At 34.3% G+C, this 27508-nt stretch overlaps 1 protein-coding gene across 2 annotated transcripts; it reads left to right on the plus strand.

Annotated features, from left to right (window-relative positions):
- On the plus strand, positions 1 to 26685 carry LOC140050304 (centrosomal protein of 135 kDa-like). 2 transcript variants are annotated; one of them, XM_072095428.1, is made up of 25 exons: positions 1 to 534; positions 1456 to 1628; positions 2573 to 2885; positions 3257 to 3486; positions 8507 to 8635; positions 8887 to 9168; positions 9373 to 9523; positions 10877 to 11115; positions 11256 to 11393; positions 11754 to 11846; positions 12194 to 12256; positions 14919 to 15092; positions 18961 to 19038; positions 19427 to 19578; positions 20171 to 20286; positions 20535 to 20745; positions 20975 to 21143; positions 21613 to 21723; positions 22041 to 22226; positions 22654 to 22863; positions 23082 to 23284; positions 23958 to 24062; positions 24350 to 24591; positions 25355 to 25391; positions 25661 to 26685. In XM_072095428.1, the coding sequence occupies exons 2-24, from the start codon at positions 1470 to 1472 to the stop codon at positions 25357 to 25359; spliced, it is 3759 nt and encodes a 1252-aa protein (XP_071951529.1). In that variant the 5' UTR covers positions 1 to 534; positions 1456 to 1469; the 3' UTR covers positions 25360 to 25391; positions 25661 to 26685. The 2 variants fall into 2 exon arrangements, with proteins under 2 accessions (XP_071951529.1, XP_071951528.1); XM_072095427.1 differs by lacking the exon at positions 25355 to 25391.
- The last annotated feature ends 823 nt before the right edge of the window (positions 26686 to 27508 follow it).

Raw genomic sequence — 27508 nt, forward strand, 5'->3', positions numbered from 1 at the left:
TCAATGAAAGTCAATAAATGAAATTGAATATAAGAAATATAAGATTAGTTAAACTTTCGCATGTCCTTTAATTGTTTACTTTATGCATTGAAACCCAACCAGTGATAGGCCTACCTGCAGAATTATTTATTTTTATTATTTAGTTAAGTTTGGGTTTATTTATTTATTTATTTTCAATCTTTCTACATAGCAAAAAAACAAACATAGTATAACAGGGGAGTAGCGGAAAAGAAAGTATAAAATTGTCATATGCTCTGTAAAGGGAGAATTTTGGAACAATGGTTTGCTTGTTCTATCTTTTTATAATATGATTACTTTTGAAATTATAAATATTTTTTGTTACATTTCATTATACTGTATCTCCAAACTGTACAGTAGTGAAAGAGAGACTTCCAGCTGCTACGCGCCCCCCTTTTCGACAAAATTATTGGCGGCGCACTTCCTGTGGGTGGCGCGATAACTCGAAAATTGTCATGTTTTTTGACGATCGACGATGTTTTTAATTTTAATATCATCAACAATTTATGTGTAAAAGTAAGGTATTTTTAAGATCAATAAGTATAACAAACCTTTAGATAATTTCCACAGTATTTTAATCTAGAATTTGGTAATTCTAGGCCTAGTTGTCGTGCCGTGTTTGAGTAAACCAAGGCCGGAAATGAAACGTGTTATGAAAATGGAAGGCTAGGCCTAGACCTAATAAAGACTTATTTCCTATGTGAAGGCTACACGAGTACCGTTTGTGTTGCGGATAGAGTGACTGTTGTCACAGCGAAGTACTAATACTAGGCCTAGCACAAATGGCCATAAGTTGTCAACCAAACCAAAGCTTATGAGGTTTCATAATTCTTATATTATGCCTATCCTTGATCTAACCTCTAGGCCTAGATAGAGGCCTAGAAATAATAATAGGCATATAGCTAGAGAGGCCCTTCCTTGGCCTTACCTTTTAGTTAGGACTAGGCCTATAAATAAATAATATGTATTCAAATCAAATGCAAACATTCTAATCATTCATTTAATTAATTACCTACAGGCTACTATCTACACTACTGCTAGGTACCTAGGCCTAATAAATAAAGTAATAGGCCGCCTAGTAAACAATTCTAATTAAATTTAATTAAATTGATTATCCATAATGCTTACTATACTAGCCTAAGCATGCAGACAGAGATGATCAGGCCTCATTCATAATTAGACGATCAAGACTACATTTTAAGGCCTCACTTATTTAGGTTGCTTATTTACATACCTAGGTGTTTACTTTTTTATTTGGTTTTGTATTTTATTTATGGGCCTGATCGTGCATAGTCCTGCTTATTGATTACCCTGCTCATGCTACAGTATCACTATCACTTTTATCAGCTTGAAGTTTGAATAGGCCTAGTAGAAAGTTTCTACACCTGAAATACATGTAAATCCAAATGTGAATAAAAAATTAATATTTGTTTACAGCTTAACCAATAATTATGAGCACTGCGACGGAACGCAAGTTTACAAACTTGCGAAAGCGGCTGGACCAACTCGGCTATAGACAAGCTTTGGGAATAGAAACACTTCCGTTGGTTGAAAAGCTTTTTAATGACCTGATACACACAACTGAGAGTCTAAAGAAATCTAAACTACAGGTAACTATAGCTGTAATATTACAATTCAATTTATTGTTTTTGAACATTCATATAACTTATAAATAATTTTAGCTCTGTCTACACTATTAAAGATTATGTCACAAAAAATGTGATGTGCTCATGGACATGATGTCATATCACTACCTTATTTGAGCATATCACTACCATATTTGGGCACATCACACTTTTTTGTCAAACTAGTTCAATAGTGTAGACAAAGCTTTATAATATTGATATGACCTAGGTTCACAGGGTATAAAATTAGGTGATTTTAAACAGAAAAAAAAATATCACCATATTAACTATAATAAAGGCTATCCCATACTCATACCTCTTCATTTTTGCTGAACATAAACTTGGTATAATAAGAGGCCTATTTGAAACTGTTGAAAATATGCTTGAAAGAAATTTGTCATAGATTCTTGGTTAAAATGTATAAAGTTGCATGTTATCTGGGTATTATTACATGCTGGACATGTGTAATCCATAATTGATGATGTTATGGTCCACCTGTTCTGTCAACTGGAATAAATGTGATTATGTTAATTAGATACTATACCCATGATGTCACATTATTCCCTTGTAGAGGGCAGTATACTATTTTCCATACTTTAGAATTCAATTCAATTCAAGGAACATTTATTCACGTCCAAAAGACGTGAATAATTACTACAGTAGTATTTTGTTTTCAATTTTTTCTAAAACTCTGTCTACACAAAAAAATTGATATGGACATGATGATGTCATATCACTACCATATTTGGGCACATCACACTGTTTTTGTCAAACTATTTTGATAGTGTAGACAGAGCCTAAAGCTATAAAATATATAAATTAGAGTATAGTGAATTTCAAAGTTGTTTTTAGAGTTCAACTTTGTATACTTAATGTTTTAAAAAAGGGTTAAAGTTTTTTTTTTATTAAAAATAATCATATTCTTGCAGGCTAGCCAAGTAATCCACGAGAAAGGCACATGGGAAGAACAGATCGAGCCTTACCGGAGTGACAATGCGAAGCTAGTCAAAGAAAACAACGACCTGCATCTCCAGCTAATCAAAGTCCGGGAGGATCTAGACTCCACCAGCAAGAGCCTAAAGTCATCAATTCGCAAACTTGAGCATGAAAACGCAGATCTGCGCTTCCTCAATACTCAATACGTTCATAAAGTGCGCACCGTTGAGAAAGAGTCAAAGCAGAAGTCTGACAGAATCGCACAGTTGCAGGAGAAAAACTTCAAAGCGGTTGTTCAAACACCAGGTAAATATTTGTTAAAAACTATAATTACTAATAATTAATATTCAAATATAATATTCATAATTATATTAAAGATATATTGTCCTGAAAACATTATTTATTCACTTCGAAAGTGAAAGTGGTTGAATTTAACCATTTATTTTGTCTTTTTATAAATGAAAACATTGTTTTTTAAAGTTTTATGCAAGTGATTAACTTTATTAAAACTTTGAAATCATATGGCCTATTCAAGGTCTTTTCATGTTTTTACCAGTATAATTAGTCAACAAATGTTATTTTTTACATCTGTTTTTTTTTGTTAAATTGCAATTAAACATTTTTTATTTTTATAATTGATTCATTTGTTTTCATGAAAACTTTTTCTTTGACTACAGGTGGAAGAAAAAAAAACATCCCATTTAGACGACAGCGAATGGACATTGATTCTACAGTACTGCCTTCACACGATACACGTACCCCCTCTGTTCCTGCTGTACTTGATCCGTATGTTGCTGATCTTTTACAAGTTGCAGATGCTAAAATTGAGGATCTGCAAAGGGAGGTGGAACAATTACGGGAATTGAATGAATCATATGAAAAGGCAATTCGTAGTTTGCGAAAACAGGTGTGTTTTTGTGGTTTCTTTTTATTATTTATCATTTTTTGAATAGCAAACACGAAATGTACAGATCAATGCAAAATAATTAACTATATATTTTTTTTATTTGATAATATAACTTTATAAAAAATGACCGTGGAGGAAATATATAGATATTGCCTCCATATTCTAACATAATATAAAATGTTTATAAAAACATTAAAAAATAATTAAATTGATAAATAAAAATTCTAGTTTTCCTGACCGCATAATAATAGTATTATCACATTATATCTTGCAAATTCATAAATGCACAATAAATAATAAAACACTTCAGTTGAGTAATATATTTATTACATTTATTCATACTTAGTATCATTTCATTTGGGAAACCACCTCACAAAAGGTAAAAAGCTTAAATACTACATTTTAATTATAGGTATTTTTACAGGTCCTTAATTACCCTAGTAGATTCAGAAGAGAAAAAAATCTACCTAGATTAGCAATGTGGTCTGGATTAATACCGTAAAAATAATTTATGTATTTCATATTAACATACAAATGTAAATAATTATCATTTTGAAGATATGATTACATTTAGACACCCCTATACTGATAATGGATTATCCTAGCGATGGTTGCCAAGTACGCTACATGTGGATCGGATTACCTTTTATAGGCAATGACCTTTGATACTTTAGAATTCCTTTAAAGCTATTGGTTGACAGAGAAGTGTTACTTGTTTGTGATTGGTTAATAATTTGCATACAAACACTCCATTGATAAAGTAATCAATTATCTATCTATTTGAATGAAGTCCCACAATCAGTTTATGATAGGCTGAGTTTTTTGAAATGTTAATGAACTTGCTACCTCCAGTTAGCTTTTGAAATTGTTTAGTCTAACTAAATATTGTGGTATTTGAATACCTTTGTGGATAGCTTACTTTGTGAATGCTAGGCCGCTGGGGATAACTAGCTTACTGGCTTACCTTGGATCTTCCTATGTACCTGATCTTTTTAGTGCATTTATTTATATCAACATTTATTGTGTAATGTACACTCTGGATAAACTATATTAAAATGAACCGAGGAATATATAGTAAAGGTAGACGTTCCAGATCTAAAACTGGGGTAAGTTATTAATATTATTCATAGGATTTATGTTGTCTATATATAGGGCTGTGTGTGAATATTAAAAAACACAAATATAAAGGTTAATTAGGGAGACCTCATTTAATAGCAAATACCTGACTCTACTGTATGTTACAATCTCTTGGATAGAAGATACTTCACAACAATCTCTTACTGTACACCCCTCCCCCCAAATTGATCCACAAAAAAAAATAAAATTACTTTACTGCTAGGGCAAATAAAAATCTATTAAACTGGATACCATTTTTTTATAATCAAACTCAAATAGCTGTCTGCCTGTAGTAAATAAATTAATCAAATCATTTCATATGCTACAGTATAGTTATGAATGATAGCACATTTTACAACACTGTACAGTAGTGGATTTAATGACAACACTGACTATTCCAAAGGTCAATTATTGTTTTATTATGAACCCTTAACAGTAGAGTTTGTACTTGAGTAAACTCCTTAATTCTATTTGAATAGCATTCACTCTTCTTAGTCATTTTATAATATACTGATCAAGTATTCTCATTCTGTATTTAATCAGTGGCTTTGAATCACAGAAAGGGGTTTCCTCATTAGGCCCAGCTAGCCCTTCCCAGCTCCCACCTAAATTTTCTAAAATTATAATGCAAAATATAGGAAATTTTTTAGGTTAAGTTGAGCTTCGGCTATATCTTGGCTACCTTTTGTATTGAAATTGTTTTTGTTTGATACAATTAAGAAGAAGTAAAGTAATACCAACTTCATATCACCATTTTTAGGCCTTGGCCTCCTATTTAAAAAACCAGACCCGTCTCTGGCTTCAGTGTTAAAAAATACATTTCCCCATTAATAGGTGTATCCCCTGAATAGGTGTATCCCCTGAATAGGTGTATCCCCTGAATAGGTGTGTCCCCTGAATAGGTGTGTCCCCTGAATAGGTGTGTCCCCTGAATAGGTGTGTCCCCTGAATAGGTGTGTCCCCTGAATAGGTGTGTCCCCTGAATAGGTGTGTCCCCTGAATAGGTGTGTCCCCTGAATAGGTGTGTCCCCTGAATAGGTGTGTCCCCTGAATAGGTGTCTCACTTAAATAGGTGTGTCCCCTGAATAGGTGTCTCACTTAAATAGGTGTGTCTCTTCGAATAGAGGTGTACCAAGAGAGTGTTCTACTGTATAACAGTATAATAGTTTATACTGTACCTTAAACCTTTACTAACACCCTTAAAATAGGTCAAGTGGTAAATGTGAATTGGCCACATTTTTCTAGAATGACTTAAACACAATGGTACTCATTATTACCAGATACTATTGCTCATGTTCCCTATTGTTGTGTATGCTAAGTGTGAATATAATTGAAAGCATTGTTTTGTATCCTAATTGTACTTTGAATGGTGTCTAGTTACCCTGGGTCTGCTGGGCTGGTTTCTAACTTGAATAATAAGAGGATTTAAATGATTTATGAACAGGATCACTGAAGTGTGAGAAAGTAGATGACGAGTCAGTCATAATTGATTTGATAACTTTCTAAAGACAGCTGATGAAAATAAATATCATATGACATTATTATTCAATATCATGTTTTTTGTAAAAAATATAGTGCAATAATAATTCAGGCAGTACAGGTCATTCATTAATAAATGGTATATTTACAAGAATCATCAGTAAAACTATGGATAGTCCTATAAATTAGAAACTGAATTGTGATACATTTTTACATGGATCATAATTTACAACAATGTATTAACTAGGTCACAAGATAAACAAAAACATTGTCCCTGTATTCATAAGTAAAAAAGTTAAAGATAACATTAAGAAAGTCGAAAAGAAACCAACTATTATAAGTCAACAATGTGTTGTATATAAATTTAAATGTGACTTGTGTGATGCAAGTTATGTTGGATATACATGCCGACACCTCCACCAACACATTGTTGAACATAGTAGATGTTTAATAGGACAGCATTTAAAGGATCACAACGTGATTGTATTAAAAAAGTTTGAAAAAACTGACAATAAAACAGGGAAAAAACCCAATTCAAATAGATGACAGGCAAATTCAAGTTGATAGACCTGTAGACCGGTCATACAATTGGAATGTATTTTCTTTCTTTCTTTCTTTATTCAATTTTTCACACTTCAAAAAAAATACAAGTTATATCTACTGTTACTGTACAGTATATACCAGTAACCATATTCACCAATCACACTAAAGTAAGATATTTCTCTTCTTAATATTAGGTATTTCACTTAACTCAATACAAAAAACATGCATACAAAAAGTACACTGCGAAGGCCAACAAATCATAAAATGCTTTATGGACATTAATTAATCAATTTACCAACTTTATTACCTCTATGGCATTTGTAGTATATTTATTAATTGGTATATACTTCTCCATTTATGGCATAATAATATTGTAATTAATAGTAATTAAACAATATTTTTTAATAATGTGAAATTTTTTCATTATTCTACGCAGTTCAACTGTACTTTTGTATTGCCTTAGGCTTTTTATATTAAAAACAAAAAACTTCTTTTTTATTTTAAAATAATATCGTTTCATAGAATTGTTTTGTTTAATTATGACTAAAAATTACCATTACTGCAGCTGCTCACTACTGTACATTGTTGCTATCACCTTATTTGATGGTATTATTAATATTAATTGAAATTTAGACACTTTTCAATATACTGTTACTACTATAACAGTATCTGTACTTTGCATTGCTTATAATAGGCTCCAGTCTTTATATTATAATTAACCTTATTTTATTTTAAAATATATTAAAACATTTGTTTTTGTATAAAATAAACTAAAATAGTAGTAGCTATGTAATTCAATGCACACTTGAATTTGTACTGTAGTACATCACAATATAAAACATAACATTATTGTTATGCATTTATTTATGGATTTTGTTTCAATCTATGGTCGTTCAATTGTTTGATTAATGGCATCATATTTCTCGTTGTACAAACTGGTTGTACAAACTTCTAATGGAAACTTTTCTATTACCAATAGGCAAATCAATATCACTATTTAATACTTAATAATTCAGGGTTCTCGCCCCGGTGGGCGTCGATGGTCGGCCCCGTCCACCACTCGGAATTTCCTACCACCACTTTCATGGAGCCGACCACCACTGTATTTACACATGTAGATCGTAGCTATTATTAATTTTGCACACCTTGTTACCGCACAAAAAGAAAATCGTAGGGTTTTTTACGAATTTCTTTTTTTCCCGACCTCATTATGAAATACGTGGGCTGGCGGAGTAGTCGCCTTTTTTTGTGGGGGGGGGGGGGGGTTGTCGGGTCGCCGACCACTACTCATGACATGCTGGTGAGAACCCTGATCAGTGATAATAATAATATACAGTAATATTAATTCATACTTTATTGTGAATGTGAATAGTTTACTGTGCAATAATGATTATAATGTATTGTATTCTTTGAAAATGAAACATACAGTATAAATGTACAGTAGATGCTGGAGACCTACTTCAATTTCATATTATTTCTCTTTAAATACTAATGGGGAGGAGAAATGAAAGCATAACTTATACAGTAAGGAATAGGCTCCTCAAAACCAAAAATATGAAATATAAATAATATTACAAAAAAAACATTTGCAAAGGTACTGTGTGTAAAAACGAACGTAGTAAGCAAATTCCATTTATTAATACAAGGCTGTTAGTTATTTATGAATTAACACATTACTTACAGTCTCATATCTAATATATAATTTATGGTTTATGCTTTAGAGTGACTATATGTTTAGTACAGTTGTTCTTTTCTAAATTTATTTTTCTTTGTTCTAATAGTAATACTGTGCAACATCTTTGAAATCTGATATACTGTATATATTATATTCTTAATAATAATTACTGTATATTCTTTTTCTATTTTATTTACTATTTTATAGGTTGATACTCGTGATCAGGAGATAGGTCGGCTTGGGCGGCAGCTTGAGGGCGGGAGGCCGTATGATGTCGTTTCCATGGAAGCAAAAAACAAAGGAAATGACCGATTGGTGTCTCATCTGAACATTCAGGTAAAATATCTTTTTTTAGAGTTATTGTTGAATGTACTACTAGCAATGGTACTTTGTTTTATAATAAATCGTAAATTACCTTTGAAATTAATCATTCATTTATGAACTTCCAGAGAAAAAACTGTTTAAATTAAATTCTGCAAACAAATATTTGTCTGGTAGGCCCTATTCTTACTGTATCTGCCCACCACAGGTATAAACATTTTTTTTTTAGACTGTATAAACATTTTTTTATTTTTGTTATATTCCAGATTGACTACCTGCAAGAGGCGAACCGTGATCTGGAGAAGCGTTTGAAAGAGGCTCTTCTCAACAGAGAAGATGCTGTCACCACAGTTGATGAACTGGGTCTTAAGAACCAGGAACTGGTTGCAGAACTGCAAGACATTGATCGTCTAACCAAACGACTGCAAACTGACAAAGATGTGGCAATTGCGGCAGCCGATCAAGATGTCTCCGAGGCTAAGGTTGAACTGAGGCACACGATACATGAGTTAGAATCAGTGGAGTTGGAAATGAACCAGATGAGACAGGTATGATGTACAGTATACTCTTGAAGTTTAAACTTGGCTGTAAGAAAGGACTTTTATTCAGCTTCTAAAGTAGTACTTTAGTAGTTGGACCATTAAAACATATTTTAAATACAACAGTTGTGGAAAACCATGCGTATTAGTCCAGGCCTGACAGTGTTTGAGAGTTGACTATTATAGAATCCAATTTAATAAATAATTTTTTAGGAGCGGAAAAATATTTTGGCTGATGTCGAGCAGTTGACGAGGGAGCAGCAAATCAAAGATGCAGAGTTGAACGACCTCAGAGAGATGATGCACAAAGTACAAGAAGACAAGAGGAAGCTTAGCGATCGAGTCAACAAACTCACATCAAATGGTGAGGTCAAAGTTTAATTTTTGTTGTGTCATAAGATGTTTTGGCCTACTCTGACTTTGTACTGTGAACTCAGTGCATTGAGAACACCTTGAGGGGAACTTACTTTAATCATACTCTGACTTTGTACTGTGAACTCAGTGCATTGAGAACATCTTGAGCGGAACTTACTTTAATCAGTTGTTATATGTTGTATATGTTGTATATGTTATTATTGAATTATCTTAAGAAAAATTAAGTATTGTTCATTGTTTTTCATTCATATTATACAGAACATTTCCTAACCTAAAGTGATTAGTGGAATTTCCTTTACATGACATAGTTCTATGTTTTATCTATCTGCATTAATTGACTTTGCATGAGTGTTGTGGTAAACAAAACCCATTGTCAATGGAAAATGAATGGCCAAGTTAATTACAAGTACATCACAATATGATCGTTGGTCCATTATATTAGTTTAGTCGTTATGATTCCTACAACAATAACAAACCTCAGCGAAGCACGTTATTGTTTATTGGATTATTAAAGAGCATGTCGTTACAATCGTATGTCCCATGTCTTTATATTGTTGCACTTGTAAAAATGTATATTAAATAATAATAGCAGCGCCACAAACCAATCTACCTTGAATGTAAAACCGTAACAAAATAAATATTTACTAAAATATGTACCATCCAACCAAAAGTAAACGCATTAAAAAACATTCAACCAAAATAAACAAAGATAAAGAGCATAAAGAAGGCATAACAACTAATTAATACACATTGTAATGTTTGAATAGTGGTTTGTTTCAAATATAATTGTTTTGTTGGTTTGTCCTATTTCCTTTGTGTGTAAAAAGCAACAATATCGCCGTAGTTTTGCTCAGTACAAATAGTACAGTAGTTACTTTAAATACACTTTTTTCTCGCACTGTCCCTTTAACCATTCTTCATTATTGATCTGTATTATTTGTTTAGTTAAATTAAGTTTTGAAAAATAATTTTCTTTAGCAATTATCACGCACATGAATTAAAATACAGGCACGTATATTACATTAAATTTACAATGCATTGTTGTCTTTTGTCTCCTTCACCGGAGCATACATTGTCATCTTTTGTCTTCTTCACCGGCGCATGTAAAATGTTTATTGATCTCAGTTTATTTAAATTACTTGAAATCAGGCTAGAAGTACCTACTGCTTTTTTTCACACAGATACCTTTTGTTATTTTACAATCGTTGATTGTTCAAAGTCTGCCTAAAAATAGCAAGAAAACCAGAGCAATATCTGACTTTACTATAGTAATAACTGCTTAATTTGTGATTAGAATTTTTGTGTATCAACATGTATTCACCATCGTTGTGTTCTTCCTTAGAACGAGAGCTCGTCCTGGAATTGGAGCGTCTTAGAACAAAAGGCAGCAAAGGACGGCGCGATAAATCGCCGACGAAGATGGATAGTTATATTAAAACGATTGAAGAAGAAAGAGATTACTTGAAAGGTGAAGTGGACATCTTGAATAAACTTATGAAGAACAAGTCTGTGTTATCAAGCCCTAGTAACAGCCCGCTGCGTAGTAGGTCAAGTAGCCCGTCAAAATCTGCTGCCCTAAAGGTAATTTTTAAATTTTACTAGTTGGTGAGAATGGTGGAATTGATTAGCATAAATTTACCATACAATTCGTAACTCTACTTGATAATAATGATTTATAATTAAATTTATATAATAAGAATATTTTTTTGTTTGTGTTACAGTCGTCACATCTAGAGACAACCATCAAAGTACTTGAAGACGAGAGAGATTTTTACAAAAAAGAGTATGAGATTATGAAATCCATCAGAACTAAGAGTGGAAGTCCAAGCAAAATACGAACACCGCCAGTTAGAGAAAAGGTATGAAAATTATTTATAAAGAAAAAAAACATTTTTTTGTTAAATATTGAAAGATATATTGTCTCCCTGAAAGTTTTTGTTTCTTCGTTGAATATGTCATTTTAAGGTCGCAAAATAGACCAAAAACTGGATGGGAAAAAAAATTATTTACCTGAAAAAATGTAATTTAACCATTTATTTTGACTTTTTATATGTGAAATGGTTATTTTTTTTGTTTTTTTTTCTATAGAAGTGAATAACTTTATTAAAACTGCAAAATGGCCTATTAAAAGTCTGATTTTATTAATCTTCATTTTTTATGTTTTGGGAGACAATACATCTTTAAAGTGTTTGTATTTATTTGTGAACATTTTTTTACAGAATAATTTTGATGAAACTGAGATATTTAGGTTGAGAAGAGAACGAGACGAACTGCAAACAGTTCTGGATAAATTTGAAAGACATCTTGCCGAGGTAAGTAAATATTTGTAATACGACCTACCTGTAAATAATTTAGTGGCTTTTTTTCCCATTATGTACCCCTTTTTTTAATGCAACATCAACATCATCACATCAGTAAGGCCCCTATTATTGGTGTTCCCTTAATTTCTGGTTTCTTTAGTTTGAAACATAATATATTGCCCCACTAAAAGTGTCCCCTAAATAGAGGTGTTTACTAAATAGGGGTGTCTCAAAGGAGGGGTTCTTGTGGTGTAAATATTATCATCTTTACAAAGACTACAAAGACTACAAACACTGTTATAATAAATAATAACACTGTTAATTTATGCTTTGTTATTTTTCCATTTTTACTTAAATAGATTCAGAGTAATGTCAAAGTGTTAACAGCTGACAGAGACAAAACTAAACTGCTCTATGAACAGGTATGATTTATTAATAAACAATAATAATGATAAATAAAATTATCTCAATATTTCCTTCACCCTTCTTCTTCCCTCAGAGTATTTCCTGCACCCTTCTTCTTCCCTCAGAGTATTTCCTGCACCCTTCTTCTTCCCTCAGTATTTCCTGCACCCTTCTTCTTCCCTCAGAGTATTTCCTGCACCCTTCTTCTTCCCTCAGAGTATTTCCTGCACCCTTCTTCTTCCCTCAGAGTATTTCCTGCACCCTTCTTCTTCCCTCAGAGTATTTCCTGCACCCTTCTTCTTCCCTCAGAGTATTTCCTGCACCCTTCTTCTTCCCTAAAAGTATTTCCTGCACCCTTCTTCTTCCCTCAGTATTTCCTGCACCCTTCTTCTTCCCTAAGAGTATTTCCTGCACCCTTCTTCTTCCCTCAGAGTATTTCCTTCACCCTTCTTCTTCCCTCAGAGTATTTCCTGCACCCTTCTTCTTCCCTCAGAGTATTTCCTGCACCCTTCTTCTTCCCTAAGAGTATTTCCTGCACCCTTCTTCTTCCCTCAGAGTATTTCCTTCACCCTTCTTCTTCCCTCAGAGTATTTCCTTCACCCTTCTTCTTCCCTCAGAGTATTTCCTGCACCCTTCTTCTTCCCTCAGAGTATTTCCTGCACCCTTCTTCTTCCCTAAGAGTATTTCCTGCACCCATCTTCTTCCCTCAGAGTACTTCCTGCACCCTTCTTCTTCCCTCAGAGTATTCCCTGCACCCTTCTTCTTCCCTCAGAGTATTTCCTTCACCCTTCTTCTTCCCTCAGAGTATTTCCTTCACCCTTCTTCTTCCCTCAGAGTATTTCCTGCACCCTTCTTCTTCCCTCAGAGTATTTCCTTCACCCTTCTTCTTCCCTCAGAGTATTTCCTTCACCCTTCTTCTTCCCTCAGAGTATTTCCTGCACCCTTCTTCTTCCCTCAGAGTATTTCCTTCACCCTTCTTCTTCCCTCAGAGTATTTCCTTCACCCTTCTTCTTCCCTCAGAGTATTTCCTGCACCCTTCTTCTTCCCTCAGAGTATTTCTTCCCTCAGAGTATTTCCTGCACCCTTCTTCTTCCCTCAGAGTATTCCCTGCACCCTTCTTCTTCCCTCAGAGTATTCCCTGCACCCTTCTTCTTCCCTCAGAGTATTTCCTGCACCCTTCTTCTTCCCTCACAGTATTTCCTTCACCCTTCTTCTTCCCTCAGAGTATTTCCTGCACCCTTCTTCTTCCCTCAGAGTATTCCCTGCACCCTTCTTCTTCCCTCAGAGTATTCTCTGCACCCTTCTTCTTCCCTCAGAGTATTTCCTTCACCCTTCTTCTTCCCTCAGAGTATTTCCTGCACCCTTCTTCTTCCCTCAGAGTATTCCCTGCACCCTTCTTCTTCCCTCACAGTATTCCCTGCACCCTTCTTCTTCCCTCAGAGTATTTCCTGCACCCTTCTTCTTCCCTCACAGTATTTCCTTCACCCTTCTTCTTCCCTCAGAGTATTTCCTGCACCCTTCTTCTTCCCTCAGAGTATTCCCTGCACCCTTCTTCTTCCCTCACAGTATTCCCTGCACCCTTCTTCTTCCCTCAGAGTAGTTCCTGCACCCTTCTTCTTCCCTCACAGTATTTCCTGCACCCTTCTTCTTCCCTCAGAGTATTTCCTGCACCCTTCTTCTTCCCTCAGAGTATTTCCTGCACCCTTCTTCTTCCCTCAGAGTATTTCCTGCACCCTTCTTCTTCCCTCACAGTATTTCCTGCACCCTTCTTCTTCCCTCAGAGTATTTCCTGCACCCTTCTTCTTCCCTCAGAGTATTCCCTGCACCCTTCTTCTTCCCTCAGAGTATTTCCTGCACCCTTCTTCTTCCCTCAGAGTATTCCCTGCACCCTTCTTCTTCCCTCAGAGTATTTCCTGCACCCTTCTTCTTCCCTCAGAGTATTTCCTGCACCCTTCTTCTTCCCTCAGAGTATTTCCTGCACCCTTCTTCTTCCCTCAGAGTATTTCCTGCACCCTTCTTCTTCCCTCAGAGTATTTCCTGCACCCTTCTTCTTCCCTCAGAGTATTTCCTGCACCCTTCTTCTTCCCTCAGAGTATTTCCTGCACCCTTCTTCTTCCCTCAGAGTATTTCCTGCACCCTTCTTCTTCCCTCAGAGTATTTCCTGCACCCTTCTTCTTCCCTCAGAGTATTTCCTGCACCCTTCTTCTTCCCTCAGAGTATTTCCTGCACCCTTCTTCTTCCCTCAGAGTATTTCCTGCACCCTTCTTCTTCCCTCAGAGTATTCTCCGCACCCTTCTTCTTCCCTCAGAGTATTTCCTGCACCCTTCTTCTTCCCTCAGAGTATTTCCTGCACCCTTCTTCTTCCCTCAGAGTATTTCCTGCACCCTTCTTCTTCCCTCAGAGTATTTCCTGCACCCTTCTTCTTCCCTCAGAGTATTTCCTGCACCCTTCTTCTTCCCTCAGAGTATTTCCTGCACCCTTCTTCTTCCCTCAGAGTATTTCCTGCACCCTTCTTCTTCCCTCAGAGTATTTCCTGCACCCTTCTTTCTCCGTCAGTTATTTTTCTGCACCTTTCCTCTCTCAAAGTCACAATGAAAGCACAGTTTCTATTTGAAGACTCTATTTTATGCTACATACACGTTTTTAAATCGTATCAAATAATAATTTATTTATTTTCAGGCAAATGATGAGTTACAAAGATTGAGAATAGAGTTGGTGAAGTCACCTAAAGCATCGAGGTCGTCTATTGCAGCACAGTCCATTTTAAAACGTGTAGAAATTGAAAGAGATACAGCAATATCTGATTCAAGAAGAATGACGACTGAGAGGGATAGTCTGCGGGAAAGGTTAAAGGTCAGTCAACTTGCACAGTACAGAATGTTGTTTCTTGTTTTGTTTTTTTCTGTGATTGCAGAATCTAGTATTCTTTATTGAATGATTTCACTGTGCAAAATATGAAATTTTAAAGTAGTCAACAATTTTGCCAATTATTGAGCATGCCCAAATGTTTGTCATGCTCTATTGCTTCTATCTTTGCTCTGTCTACACTATAAAAACTTTATGTGACAAAAAAATGTGATATGGACATGATAGTAGGGCGGCCAATGTGTGCTTTTTCATCATGGGGGGCATTTTCTGTTAATAGCAGGCAACCATGTGGAATATATCCCTTATGGGATGACAAAAAAGATAGGGGTGGATGCCGCTCTCAAATTTCAGGTCAAAGGTCATTTTCAAGGTTATAAGGTCAAATATGGTAAAATAGAGGTTTAAGCTGTTTTCAACAACATATAAGCTAATTAAAAGAAATGTAACCATTATTGGATCATTATTGACATATTGCTGCAGATGGTGAAGTTCATCAATTTTTCAACTTACAAGTTTAAAGGTCATTTTCAAGGTCATAAGAAAAAATAGAGCACAGACCTGTTAATTATCGGTATTAATAATTGAAATAAATATAATTTTCATGATAGCCTTTGGCTGATGGTTATAGTGTGGTGTCAAAAAGACCAGAATTGTACTGGGAAGATTTTAAACTTTTTGAGTCACTCCTGGAAGGTGTTCAAGGAATGGAGAGGATGAGTCCTAGAGTATCAAAATAACCGAAATTGGAGGCCCACTGGAATGTCTTAAATTTCATTTAAAAACGGTCACAGAGGATTTGTGGGTTGGGAGTAATGGGCGGCATGGGCACATGCCAATATTCAAAATTTGTCTGGGATGGAAGGAGGTAACGCTCTGAGGTGGGTATTTCTTCAAGCACTGATATATAATGCCTACTGGCCATCTGGGTAACGGCAAACGATTGAATCACAACCACATATGCATGCTTTCTGTAACAACTTCATCTGGCTCTTTAGTTTACATACACATGTAACAAGTTCCAAACTGACAACTGGGTTAGGGGCTTCCAAACGACCCGATTCATTTAGGCCACATACTGATCTCTGCCTGATAGTTGGCTCGTATGTTTAGGTTCTATGATATCTGTATTCACCATAGGTGAGTTTTTTTAATTTTAAGTGTTTCCCGAAGTAGAAATACAGGTACTTAAATATTTATTGAGTGAAGTGAAATACTTAATATTTAAGGGAAATATATATCACTAGGGTTAATGGTATATGGTCACTGAGTCTAGATGGAGGTAGCACCAAAGAGTAGTCTGTTATTATACAGTTATCTGCTCAAGAGTACCATATATATTTGGCAATACTAAACTTTAGTGTACACTGTACGTGGAAAGTCTTAATCTTAATCAATTCCATTTACAAGGAGTGGATGCGTTACAAATGATTTCCAGTATGACCTCTTCCCATAACCAGCAAATAATGACGTGCTGCAACCTGTAATGGCATGGAAGCTGGTTAGATTATTCTTAATAGGTTTTCAACCACTTTATTGTTCACTATACCAGACATCGTCCATACTTTTGAAGGCTACTGTTACAAAGTGCATATCATTATTAACATCAACTTTCATGTATAATTGCAAGCTCTTTGTTATTGACATAAAGAATGTCTAAAAACTGTGTGATATTTGTTCACCTCCAAACCGATGAGTGTGGCCCAAAACACATACGGAAGTACAGATTAGTACATTGGGACTATCCTTTCAATCGTGTCACTGCTTTTATCCACCCCTTTCCAATGTAATGATCAAATACAACAAAATGACGAAATATCTAGGTAACTTGCATAAATACTTGCATAGTCACCAAATGTTTACAGCCATGTTTACTGCATCCTATAGTGCATGGCCATCATGTTTTTATTGTAAGTTTTCTTCTGGAACATCTGTGGATATTTCAACGCCATCCATCAAGATATGTGAAGTCATATTTGGTTAAAGATATTAAAATTGGGCTATGATCATACTCCAATGGTTGATCAGCAGATTTTAAGTCAGTTTTTATGTACTTTATCGAAACAGTTGCCTTATAGAAATCCGCAAAGGTTTAGAGCGATGCTTTCTCAGTGGCTCATGAAGTTCTAAGTTCTACTGTTTTTTTTTCTTTCATTAAGTTGTTATTTTGAATATAAGATCTTCCTTATCATCTGTCAGTTCGAAAGAATATTGTGTATTATGTGTGATTCGTGATCAGTCTGACCATGTCATGCAGAACCTATCAATGAATTACAGCGTTTCTTGTTATACCAATGATTCTATTTTGAATTGATCAATCATCCACTCAGTGTTTAGAATATTGGTTCTGATAGTTTAGATAGGTAAATTTGTTTACCCTTTTAACCTCATTTCTACAACGAATCCAATCGGTTTTTAAATGTGTTGGTGGTTTCAGAAATGACGACTTTGGTTGGCAAACTATTAAAATATATAATTACTAATTGTGAAAAAATGGATCTTCTATCAGTCCTTTGTGAAATTTAGGTTTAAAAAGTCTAAGCTGATGTCCTCGTGTATTTCTGCTTAGATTGCATCTTATTTGAAGGAAGTCTTCCTTGGCTACACCCTCGAAATCTTTTGAAAATTTTCAATCAAGTCACCATGAATTCGTCTGTCATACAGGGTTGTTAGGCCAAGAAACTTTAAACGATCTTCATATAAATAAGAATGGATAGCTGGAATTTGATTTGTCGCATGACGTTGTCCTCTTCAAGTGCGTTTACTTTTTGGGAGAAATGGATTTCATACCTGGACACAGTACGTAACGTAATGTTTGTAAATAACATTAAAACCGTCTTTATCCATGTGTATAAAGGACTTCTTAATTACTTAAGGAGTTTATATTTGTTATCACCGTCAGCCATGATAGCATAGATGCGAAGGCCTCAAGAAGAAGTCCCCATTTACCACTCCTTCCAACCTCGATAAAGTTCAATAGTTAGAGTTTTTGAAAACAAAGACTCGATACCCAGGTTTTTCTTTCGAGATTTCTTGAAACAACAAACTTCAATAAAAACTTGTATCATTGAAATAATGAAAAAAATGTTTAAATAATTACATTATAGGGGGTCTCTGACCCAAACAAAAACATCTCGACATTAGGTAATATAGGGGGGTCTCTGTTTTCTAAATTTTTCTAAAAACAAATAAATATTATTACATTATTATAGGTAATATTAATAATTTTTCTAAAAACAAATTTCTAAATATTACTGTATTACATTATTATAGGTAATATTAATATTATAGTAAAAGACCAATCTTTTGGCACATATGGCGTTTCATACTAATAACACTTGACCTATTTTTTCCGACAAAAATCAAAACGATGACTGGTGGACAACATGAAAAGGACAAATTTACAAAAGACTGGGAAAAGCCTATTAAAAAACTGTGTGTACTTTACAGAAATATGTGAAAACAACATTTTGAGAAAATGACATTTTTATATTTAATTTCTTATGTTTTTATGTGTAAAATTAAATGTTTATCTCATAATTACTATAATATGAAGCATCAGTTGATCTTCAGATATACCTTTTTGGATAGATCTGATGATGTAGATGATTTTCCGTGAATAAAAAAAAATCCTATATTTTGACCTTGTTTGACCTCTTGACCACATAAACTGACCTTAAAACCCAAAACTGAAGATGGTATCCACCCCTATCGTTTTTGTCACCCCACAAAGGATACATTCAACATGGTTGCCTGCTATTAACAAAAAATGCCTCCCAAACTTTTTATAGAGGACTTTTGTGTATTTGGCCTCTCTACTATGATTTTACATTTATTGATTAATTACTTGTTTTAGATTGCAATTGATGGTAATGTCAGTGAGAAAGCCAGATATGAGCAGAAAATAGAAGATTTAGAAATAGCCTATCAAAAGGTTTGTATATATTTGTATTAATTATATTATTTGTTGTTTTAGTTAATAATAATAATAATAAAATAATGTTTACATCAATGTTTTGTTTTGACTTCAATCTAATTAACTCCAAGAGTTTTAATATATTTGCCATGCTTCTTATTGTATCTGTTTTTGTATATATATTTTGTTTATTATAGTATTGTGTATATAAAGAGTTTTTTTTTATATGATATATTTTTGTATGTACAATGATTACGAAATAAAGACTAAATGAAAATTAGGTTGGGCTAAAGCAAAGAGTAAAGTTTCTTTTCTTGTTTGAATTAAAAGGTTTCCATAGTGTCCACTTTTAGTGCGTTCTTATTTTATAAATTAACTTTCTTAACTTAAATTTAACTTATTTCAGGCGGATCAGGACAGGACGTCCTTACAAACTCGTGTAAACTCAATGAGGAATATGATCAACACATTAGAAGACCAAGTTAAAGCTCAGTCACTGAGAATGGAAGAAACAAACGACGAGGCATCTCAACAACGAGCGACAGCAACACAAATGAGGTATAAACAGGTTTTATAGTGGTTTAAGTTAAGCTGGGTAGAATGAGGCATATAGAGGTTTTATTAGGCTTAAGTTAAACTGAGTAGAATATATCTAGAGATTTTATAACATATTTCAATTAAGCTTGGTAGAATGCATAATGTTTTTGTAAATTGTATTTTATATTTTTGTATTTTGCCAGTTTTCAAATCACATTTCTGTGAATAAAGTATATATGACTATGACTATGACTAATCAAGAAATAGTATTTGACTTAAAGTTAGCTGGTTTGAAGAGGTTTTATAGCTTCAAATCAATTATATTGTAATATTTATTTCATTAAAAGTAATACAAAAATGCAATGATTTATAGAAGCCGAATGTTGTCTTAAAGATAACATATTATGCATATATAAAACACACTTGGTTTAAGTTTGATATTAAAACACAGCAAGATTATGGTGGTTACATACTGGAGGTGATGACAAAGAACGGATACATGAGTGGTAATTAATTTACCAACTGAATTCAAAACACATCTGATCCATAACCATAATGTTTAAAGTATGTACTTTTAGTATAATGGTAACTACTCACATTGGGTGCATTTCAGATTAGTAGCAGAGCATGCAGAACAAACAGTAGGAGATCATCAACGTAAACTTGTACAGAAACATGGAGAATTGAATGAAGCCCTTACTGTAAGAAATAGACTAGAAGAAAGAGTTAGTAAGTAAAAATACTTGAAACACTCAATAATACAAGTAATTGTGGAAATAAACCCTAAAGCTCTGTCTACACTATCAAACTAGTGTGATGTACCCAAATATGGTAGTGATATACCCAAATATGGTCACATCACATTTTTTTGTCACATAAAGTTTGATAGTGTGGACAGAGCTTAAGCTTTTGTGCAACAAAACACCTCATTAGCATAGATTATGTATTTTATATGAACACATTGTTTTGAATTACAGATGATTTGAACAAAAACAATGCAATGCTAAGAGATGAGATTAACACATTGAGAATGACCATTGGCAAGGTAGATCGTGACAAGGACAGTTTACAGATGACCGTTGATGAAAAGACGGAGAAGGTGGTCAGTTTTGAACGAGAGGTAGATGAAAAAAACAAGTTTCTCAGTGAGCTTAAAATGACTATTGGAGATTTAGAGGCAAGGCTAGAGTAAGTGTTGACGGCATTTTCATTTATGCCAACTGCATCATCACCATCAATATTAGCGACCTCATCAGAAACCGACTTCATCTACATTATCACTTTACATATTTACGATTAAAGGCAACCTCTTATATAAAGATGCTCTCCAGTCTTGTTTATTTTTAATTCGATTATTTGTAATTTTACTTTTGAAAGATTCTGAAATAAAAGATGGCTCCTTTTTTTTATTTTACAGTAAATTAAATGATGATTTATCGAGTCGTGATCGTGAAGTTCGAAGTTTACGACGGCAGTTGGATGGAACAAAAGACGAGTTGTCAAACATTAACCATGGGCGTGATGAAGCTGTTGGTGATAATCGACGTTTGCAAGATGATCTGTCCACAATGACCAGAGAAAACCAGGTATGTTTGTCAGAGATTGATGGTCTGTCTACCTTGCAATCTAAAGTCCTGTGTTCCATTCTTGCACTGGTGCTGTACCAGAGGTCATCATCAAAGAAGTGCTTTCTAATGAAACTTAATGTTACTCTGGACCTTTATTAAATTAGTAAATTACTGCATTATTGGTTTGAAGTGTATTTCCGAGTAATCGTATATATCCTCTGGTACAATCCCACCCCATTAGAACACAAAATTGGGCTTACTTTGGGGGTGGGACTAAACACGGGAAAACCCTGGTTCAGGACAAAAATGATTGGTAAGCATTTCTTGTAAAAACTCATCTGAACTGGATAGAGAGAGGCCTACATTCAGACCAATACTAGGACTATACCGAGGGATATGCCTGTAAAATCAGACATAAAGTAAGAGATGGGATTAGACCTGAGGATACACAAATGAACCTTACCATGTCTGTTTTTTTAAATTTTAGGCAATAAATGTAGAACTAGAGGAAGCTATCAATGAAAGGGAGTCTGTAAAAGCACAAATACAAGATTACATATCAGAGGTGTCAAGGATGGAAGACTTATTAGCAGCCAAGGTAGGACTTTAAAAGAAAGAGACATATTAATTCAATCATCAGTGGATGACTTCCATTTATTGTCATTTGCATATAACATATACATAGGAATTATGTTCGCACCTTTCAATATCTCTCTAGCCATTCGGATATTTTAGGAAGTTTTTTAGACTAATTTCACAACAAGGTTATCATAAATTCAGTAATTAGAGGGTGCCCATGCCTTTGACAGGAGACGGCTAGTGTTAATATGCAGATAAAGCATTTGCTACCAACAAAATTATCTTATATCTGAAAATTAATGTATAAAAAAGAAAATGATTCAATTTGTTATTTAGGAGCGTGAGAATGCAGAACTTCTAAACAACTATCGTGCAGTATCCACAGAAGCTCATCATTGGGAAAGCGAGGCAGCGCAGCAAGCTGACGAAACTACCAATGCTAAAGTAGAGTTGCTAACGAAACAAACGGAATTACAGAGGGTTGCTGACAGGATACACATGTTAGAATTAGAATTACAAGAGGTATGTAAAATTATGTTATAATAATGTTGATTGTAGAATAGAAATATTAACATATGGCTGAGCGGTTAAGGCATGGGCGATGTGTATTGTACCTAAAGAGCCAACAATATCGGCATGGGTTCGAGGCCGACTCGCTCTTAGATCTGGTGGTTAAACAAGTATTCTCAGATAAGGACTATAAACTGTAGGTCCAGTGTACACAGTTATAACTCGTGTGTAACTCAGTTCATCATTCGAGACAAGTAAAGGGTTACCAAGGCGAACTGGTTCACAAAATAGCCCTGTATCAGGGGGATTACTGATAGGACAGTGATTAATTTACTATTGGTAATCCCTGGCCACATGTGCCTATAGACATACAATTTTAAAAAATAAATATATATGCAGTTGTGTAACAATGATCCTACCATACACATTTTTCTTACAGCAACAGAAAACGCAACAAGCCTATGAAATCCAAGTATCAAACCTGACTAAGTCATTGACAAACATGGAAGATGAGCTGAGACAACTACAAGAGGAGAAACAAGCCGTTCTACAGGATCTATCAGCTGTCAGAGAACTCTGCATGAAACTAGACACAACCAAGGAATCTCTTTCAAGACAATTAACTGCCACTAATATACAAAAAGAACAAGTAGGTGTTCCCACACACTCTTTTTACTAAGGAGATAATTAGCTCTTATCTAACCTTTTGACCTCACCGGTGTGAAATTGTGAATAATGAAGATAGAAATCAATTGAAAGAGCCCCAAAAGAATAAATTAACAAGAAAAAGCTATAGTTTAAGCAACAAAGATATGTAGACAGAAATATTTTACTATAGAAATAAAATACTTCAATAATAATTTGCAGATTGAAAGTGCCTTAGAAGATGCAAAGAAGGAAGCTGATCTTCTGCGCAACCAGATCATGACGGAGAAGTCATCTTCCAGAAACCTAGAAGGCTTATTGCAAGCAAACAGAGAGAAGGAGTTTCAACACCAACTGGAGAGCCAAGAACAAAGATCAGAGCTGCAAATACTAAAAGATCGACTGGCATTATCTGATAGTAAAATGTAAGAGTCAATCATATCAAAGATATTTCCCTACAACTATTTATATTAAAATAAATAAATTTACTACTTTGAAGTAGCTTTGAGCCGGGGAGTTAATTGTTCAAACGTTTTGCTCTACTCTGATGTAATTTGTACTTTATACCAAGTACATTTCAGAAGACTTTTTGGTGGACTCAAACTTTCAAATCACTAGCCTGCTGTTTATACCAAGCTTATGTGCATGGCTAGGGTTAAATTCGTGCCCAAGTAAACAACTATAGATACGTATGATACCGAGTGGTTGGTTTGCCTGGCCATCCATACACATCACAACTTCCCCATTCTTATCGTCCTGCCTCGCTTCCAGTAGTCTCGAACACCGTTCACTTCAAGCGCCTCCGACTTGTCACGTCTTGTGAGTGAGTCCTTCCCTTTTCCTCACACACTCAACACCCCTTTCCAAAATACCACGCATCACCACGCTCCATTCTGATTCGTCCACTTGATCAGCAGTGACTTGATTCATTTGCATGTGACAGACACCTGACTCTCGTCACACATAACAATAACACTAAATTATTACTTTATTTACTATACTAGTATTGTACTTATTAAACCAATTAATTTACCTAATTAGGACACTAATTTATATCTTTCTTTTAAGTCATTTCATTACTGTATTGTTATTCCTTAGCCAAAGCCAATCCAGAGAGATCCAGAATCTGAGATCACGAACAACTCAAATGGAATCTGAAAGTGAGAGGTTTAAGAGACAGTTGACAAGTGAAAGATTTGAAAAGTGAGTGAGTCATTAATTTTTATTTCTTACAAAACTTAATCCAAAACGTAAACAAATACAAGGCACACCAATGAACGTATGTTGAAAATTATAATAATAATACCTTTTTTGACAAACACTTTTGGATCGGTGGCAACACACTTAATAGAGAGTGGTGCAGTCAACTTTAACTGCATACAAATTAAAACATTATAAACCAAACAAACTTAAAAAATCTAAACTTTAACAGTGATAAAACATAATAAAATACAATATTGTATTGTAATATCAATTGTATTCGTCAACAGAGAAAGAATTGTGCAAGAACTACGTCGTAGTACTTTATCACCAAGCCCAGGCTCTAGGCCAGGGGATCATAGTTCAACAAGACGTTCCATGTCACCAGAAAGAAGTGGGTTATTCTCACCAGTCTCAAACTCTATCTCATCTCCAACACAAATGAGATCTCCGACACGAACACGCTCCCCCACTCGATCAAGATCACCCAGCCGATTAAAATCTCCTACATATTCGCGGACATCTGACTGGAGTAAGTGAAATATTCAACATTTTTTGTAAAATGTGCTGTAAAAAAATAATTGCATGAGGTACACCACTGTCACTGACCCATCATCAGATAATTGCATGAGGTACTGATATGGTGAGTTAGAACTGCTGCCACTGACTTGTCTATATACAATTGCATGATGTACTGGTATGGTGAGTTAGCACTGCTGCCACTGACCTGTCTATATACAATTGCATGAGGTACTGGTATGGTGAGTTGGCACTGCTGCCACTGACCTGTCTATATACAATTGCATGAGGTACTGGTATGGTGAGTTGGCACTGCTGCCACTGACCTGTCTATATACAAATGCATGAGGTCCTGGTATGGTGAGTTGGCACTGCTGCCACTGACCTGTCTATATACAATTGCATGAGGTACTGGTATGGTGAGTTAGCACTGCTGCCACTGACCTGTCTATATACAATTGCATGAGGTACTGGTATGGTGAGTTGGCACTGCTGCCACTGACCTGTCTATATACAAATGCATGAGGTCCTGGTATGGTCAGTTACCATTGATGCCACTGACTGGTCATCCATACATCCATCCAGTACTTATTTGTTTTTTATTTTATTGTTTGATATACTGTATGACCACCCGTTTGTAAAGCAATATTGTTTGACCTTCCAAAAGAGATGTCCCAATTAAAACATCACAATTTCATACAATTATTTCACACATTATTTTAATAATATTTCTTCTGCATGCTTTTATTGTTATTGTTTGTTTTCCTTGGCCTTAGGATGACTGTGAAGATTTCTTGTATTTCTTATTTTTAAGTAAGTTTATTTTGAATATTTTATCTATTTAAGCATGTTTATTTTTTCATTGTGTCATTTTATAAATATAAGTTGTCTTCAAATAACTGTAATCTTTTGTTTTTTGTGATTTTGTTTATCTAATTCCCTTAAAGTTAATGCTCAGACATCAACACCAGAATATGTATGTAAAGTCCAGAGTTTTGCTAAGGAGATCTTAAAGTTGTGTATTTTCCATTGATTTCTAAAAGGTTAATTACTCATCACTGGTTTCAAATTCTTTTTTTCAGCTGTACGGAATGTTGTCAGTACCAAACCCTTGAAAGCAAGCCTTTTAAAATATACAGCAAGGTCACGGTTCAAGAATGTTTCAACAAAACAATTTACATGACGATATATAGTACTGTGCAATTGAACAAGAAACAACATTTTTTGTTTTAGTGTGATTAGACCTTTATTGGAATATTTCACTAAATGTTATCGTTTATCAACAAATGTTACCTTTTCAAAAGGGATGTATAGTTTTGTTTTAAAGTAGCGAATGTTTTAGAGTATCCAAGTAAAAACAATATTATTTATATTTCTTCTAAATATTTTTTTATATTGAATTCTATCAGAATGTATATTTGTTTGTTTTTTTTAATAGTAAATAGTTTTGCGGTTTGAATGTCTTAATGATGGTGCTACATAAATTATGAATGTTTACTGCTACAGTTTAAGCATTATGGCTGCGGCCCCACCTTCTTAAGACAATACTTATGTTGCTAATATTTAATACATACAAGCTCCTTTGGTGGCGAAGTGCACTCTAGAAATCAGATTATTATACATAAATTTCTTTCATATATCTAATGTTGGATTTTACTACTACTAAAGGGTATAAGTTATAATTGAAGTTCGCAAAATATGTCACATGAGTGTAACCTTGTTATCTGATTGGATAATAATTGCATAGGTAAAGTTCTGTTGGATGTTTTTATTTTACATTCAACATTTTGAAGATCGTGTGCGGTGCAAGGCGGTTGCATGTTTGTATGTATAGTATACATCATCTATAAAGCTCTACTCTGCTGGCCAATTTGGGCTGCCATAATACAGGGCCTAGCTATCAACAATGTTTTATATTCCTTTAATGAGGATAATATTCTTTAAAAAGATGAACTGGTTTAATAGACCTGCCCATCTTCCGACTTAAAACTATTTTCCATTTCATGAACTTTTTTTTACTTTGGATGTTAAAATGAGCTAATCATGACGTCCAATTAATCTACCTTCAATTGTATTAATATTAATAGGTATATTTTAAGATATTGTTTGTGCTGTAATATAGTGTTGTTTGTTTTGTTTTTTTATTAAAGTGTTTATAAGGTATTACTTTTTATCCAGATTTAAAATTAAATTATTTTTAAAAGGCATATTTTAGGCATTTTCAGAAAATAGCAAAATTTCGACCCTTTTATTTTTTGACATAACTAGTTACTGTGGCTCTATAATATGTTTATAACACAATATATGCGCATATATGGCAATATTATCGCATAATTATTGAATTTTAAAAAGTAGATATTTTTATTCATTTTTCGAAAAAATCCATGTACTATAGTACAGGGAAATTTTCGAAAAATGACCAAATTTCGACCCCTTTATTTTTTGCCATAACTAGTTACTATGGCTCTATAATATGTTTATAACACAATATATGGCAATATTATCGCATAATTGAATTTTAAAAAGTGGATATTTCGGTCATTTTTCTGGAAAAAAAAACCATGCACAATTGACATGCGCAGAACGCATTATTTGACTCTGTGCATGTTTATTATGCTATAGTAACCATTTATGTGAAAAAATAAAAGGGTCGAAAATCGGCCATTTTTGAAAATTTTCCTGTACTATAGTACAGGGAATTTTTCCAAAAAATGGCCAATTTCCGACCATTTTATTTTTCGATAAAACTGGTTACTATAGCACAATTGACATGCGCAGAACGCATTATTCGACTCTGCCCATGTTTATTATGCTATTGTAACCATTTATGTCAAAAGTGGTTACTATAACACAATTGACATGTGCAGAACGCATTATTCGACTCTGCGCATGTTTATTATGCTATAGTAACCATTTATGTCAAAAGTGGT

The sequence above is a fragment of the Antedon mediterranea genome, chromosome 5 (assembly GCF_964355755.1).
Source record: "Antedon mediterranea chromosome 5, ecAntMedi1.1, whole genome shotgun sequence".
In the NCBI taxonomy this organism is placed as follows: domain Eukaryota; kingdom Metazoa; phylum Echinodermata; class Crinoidea; order Comatulida; family Antedonidae; genus Antedon; species Antedon mediterranea.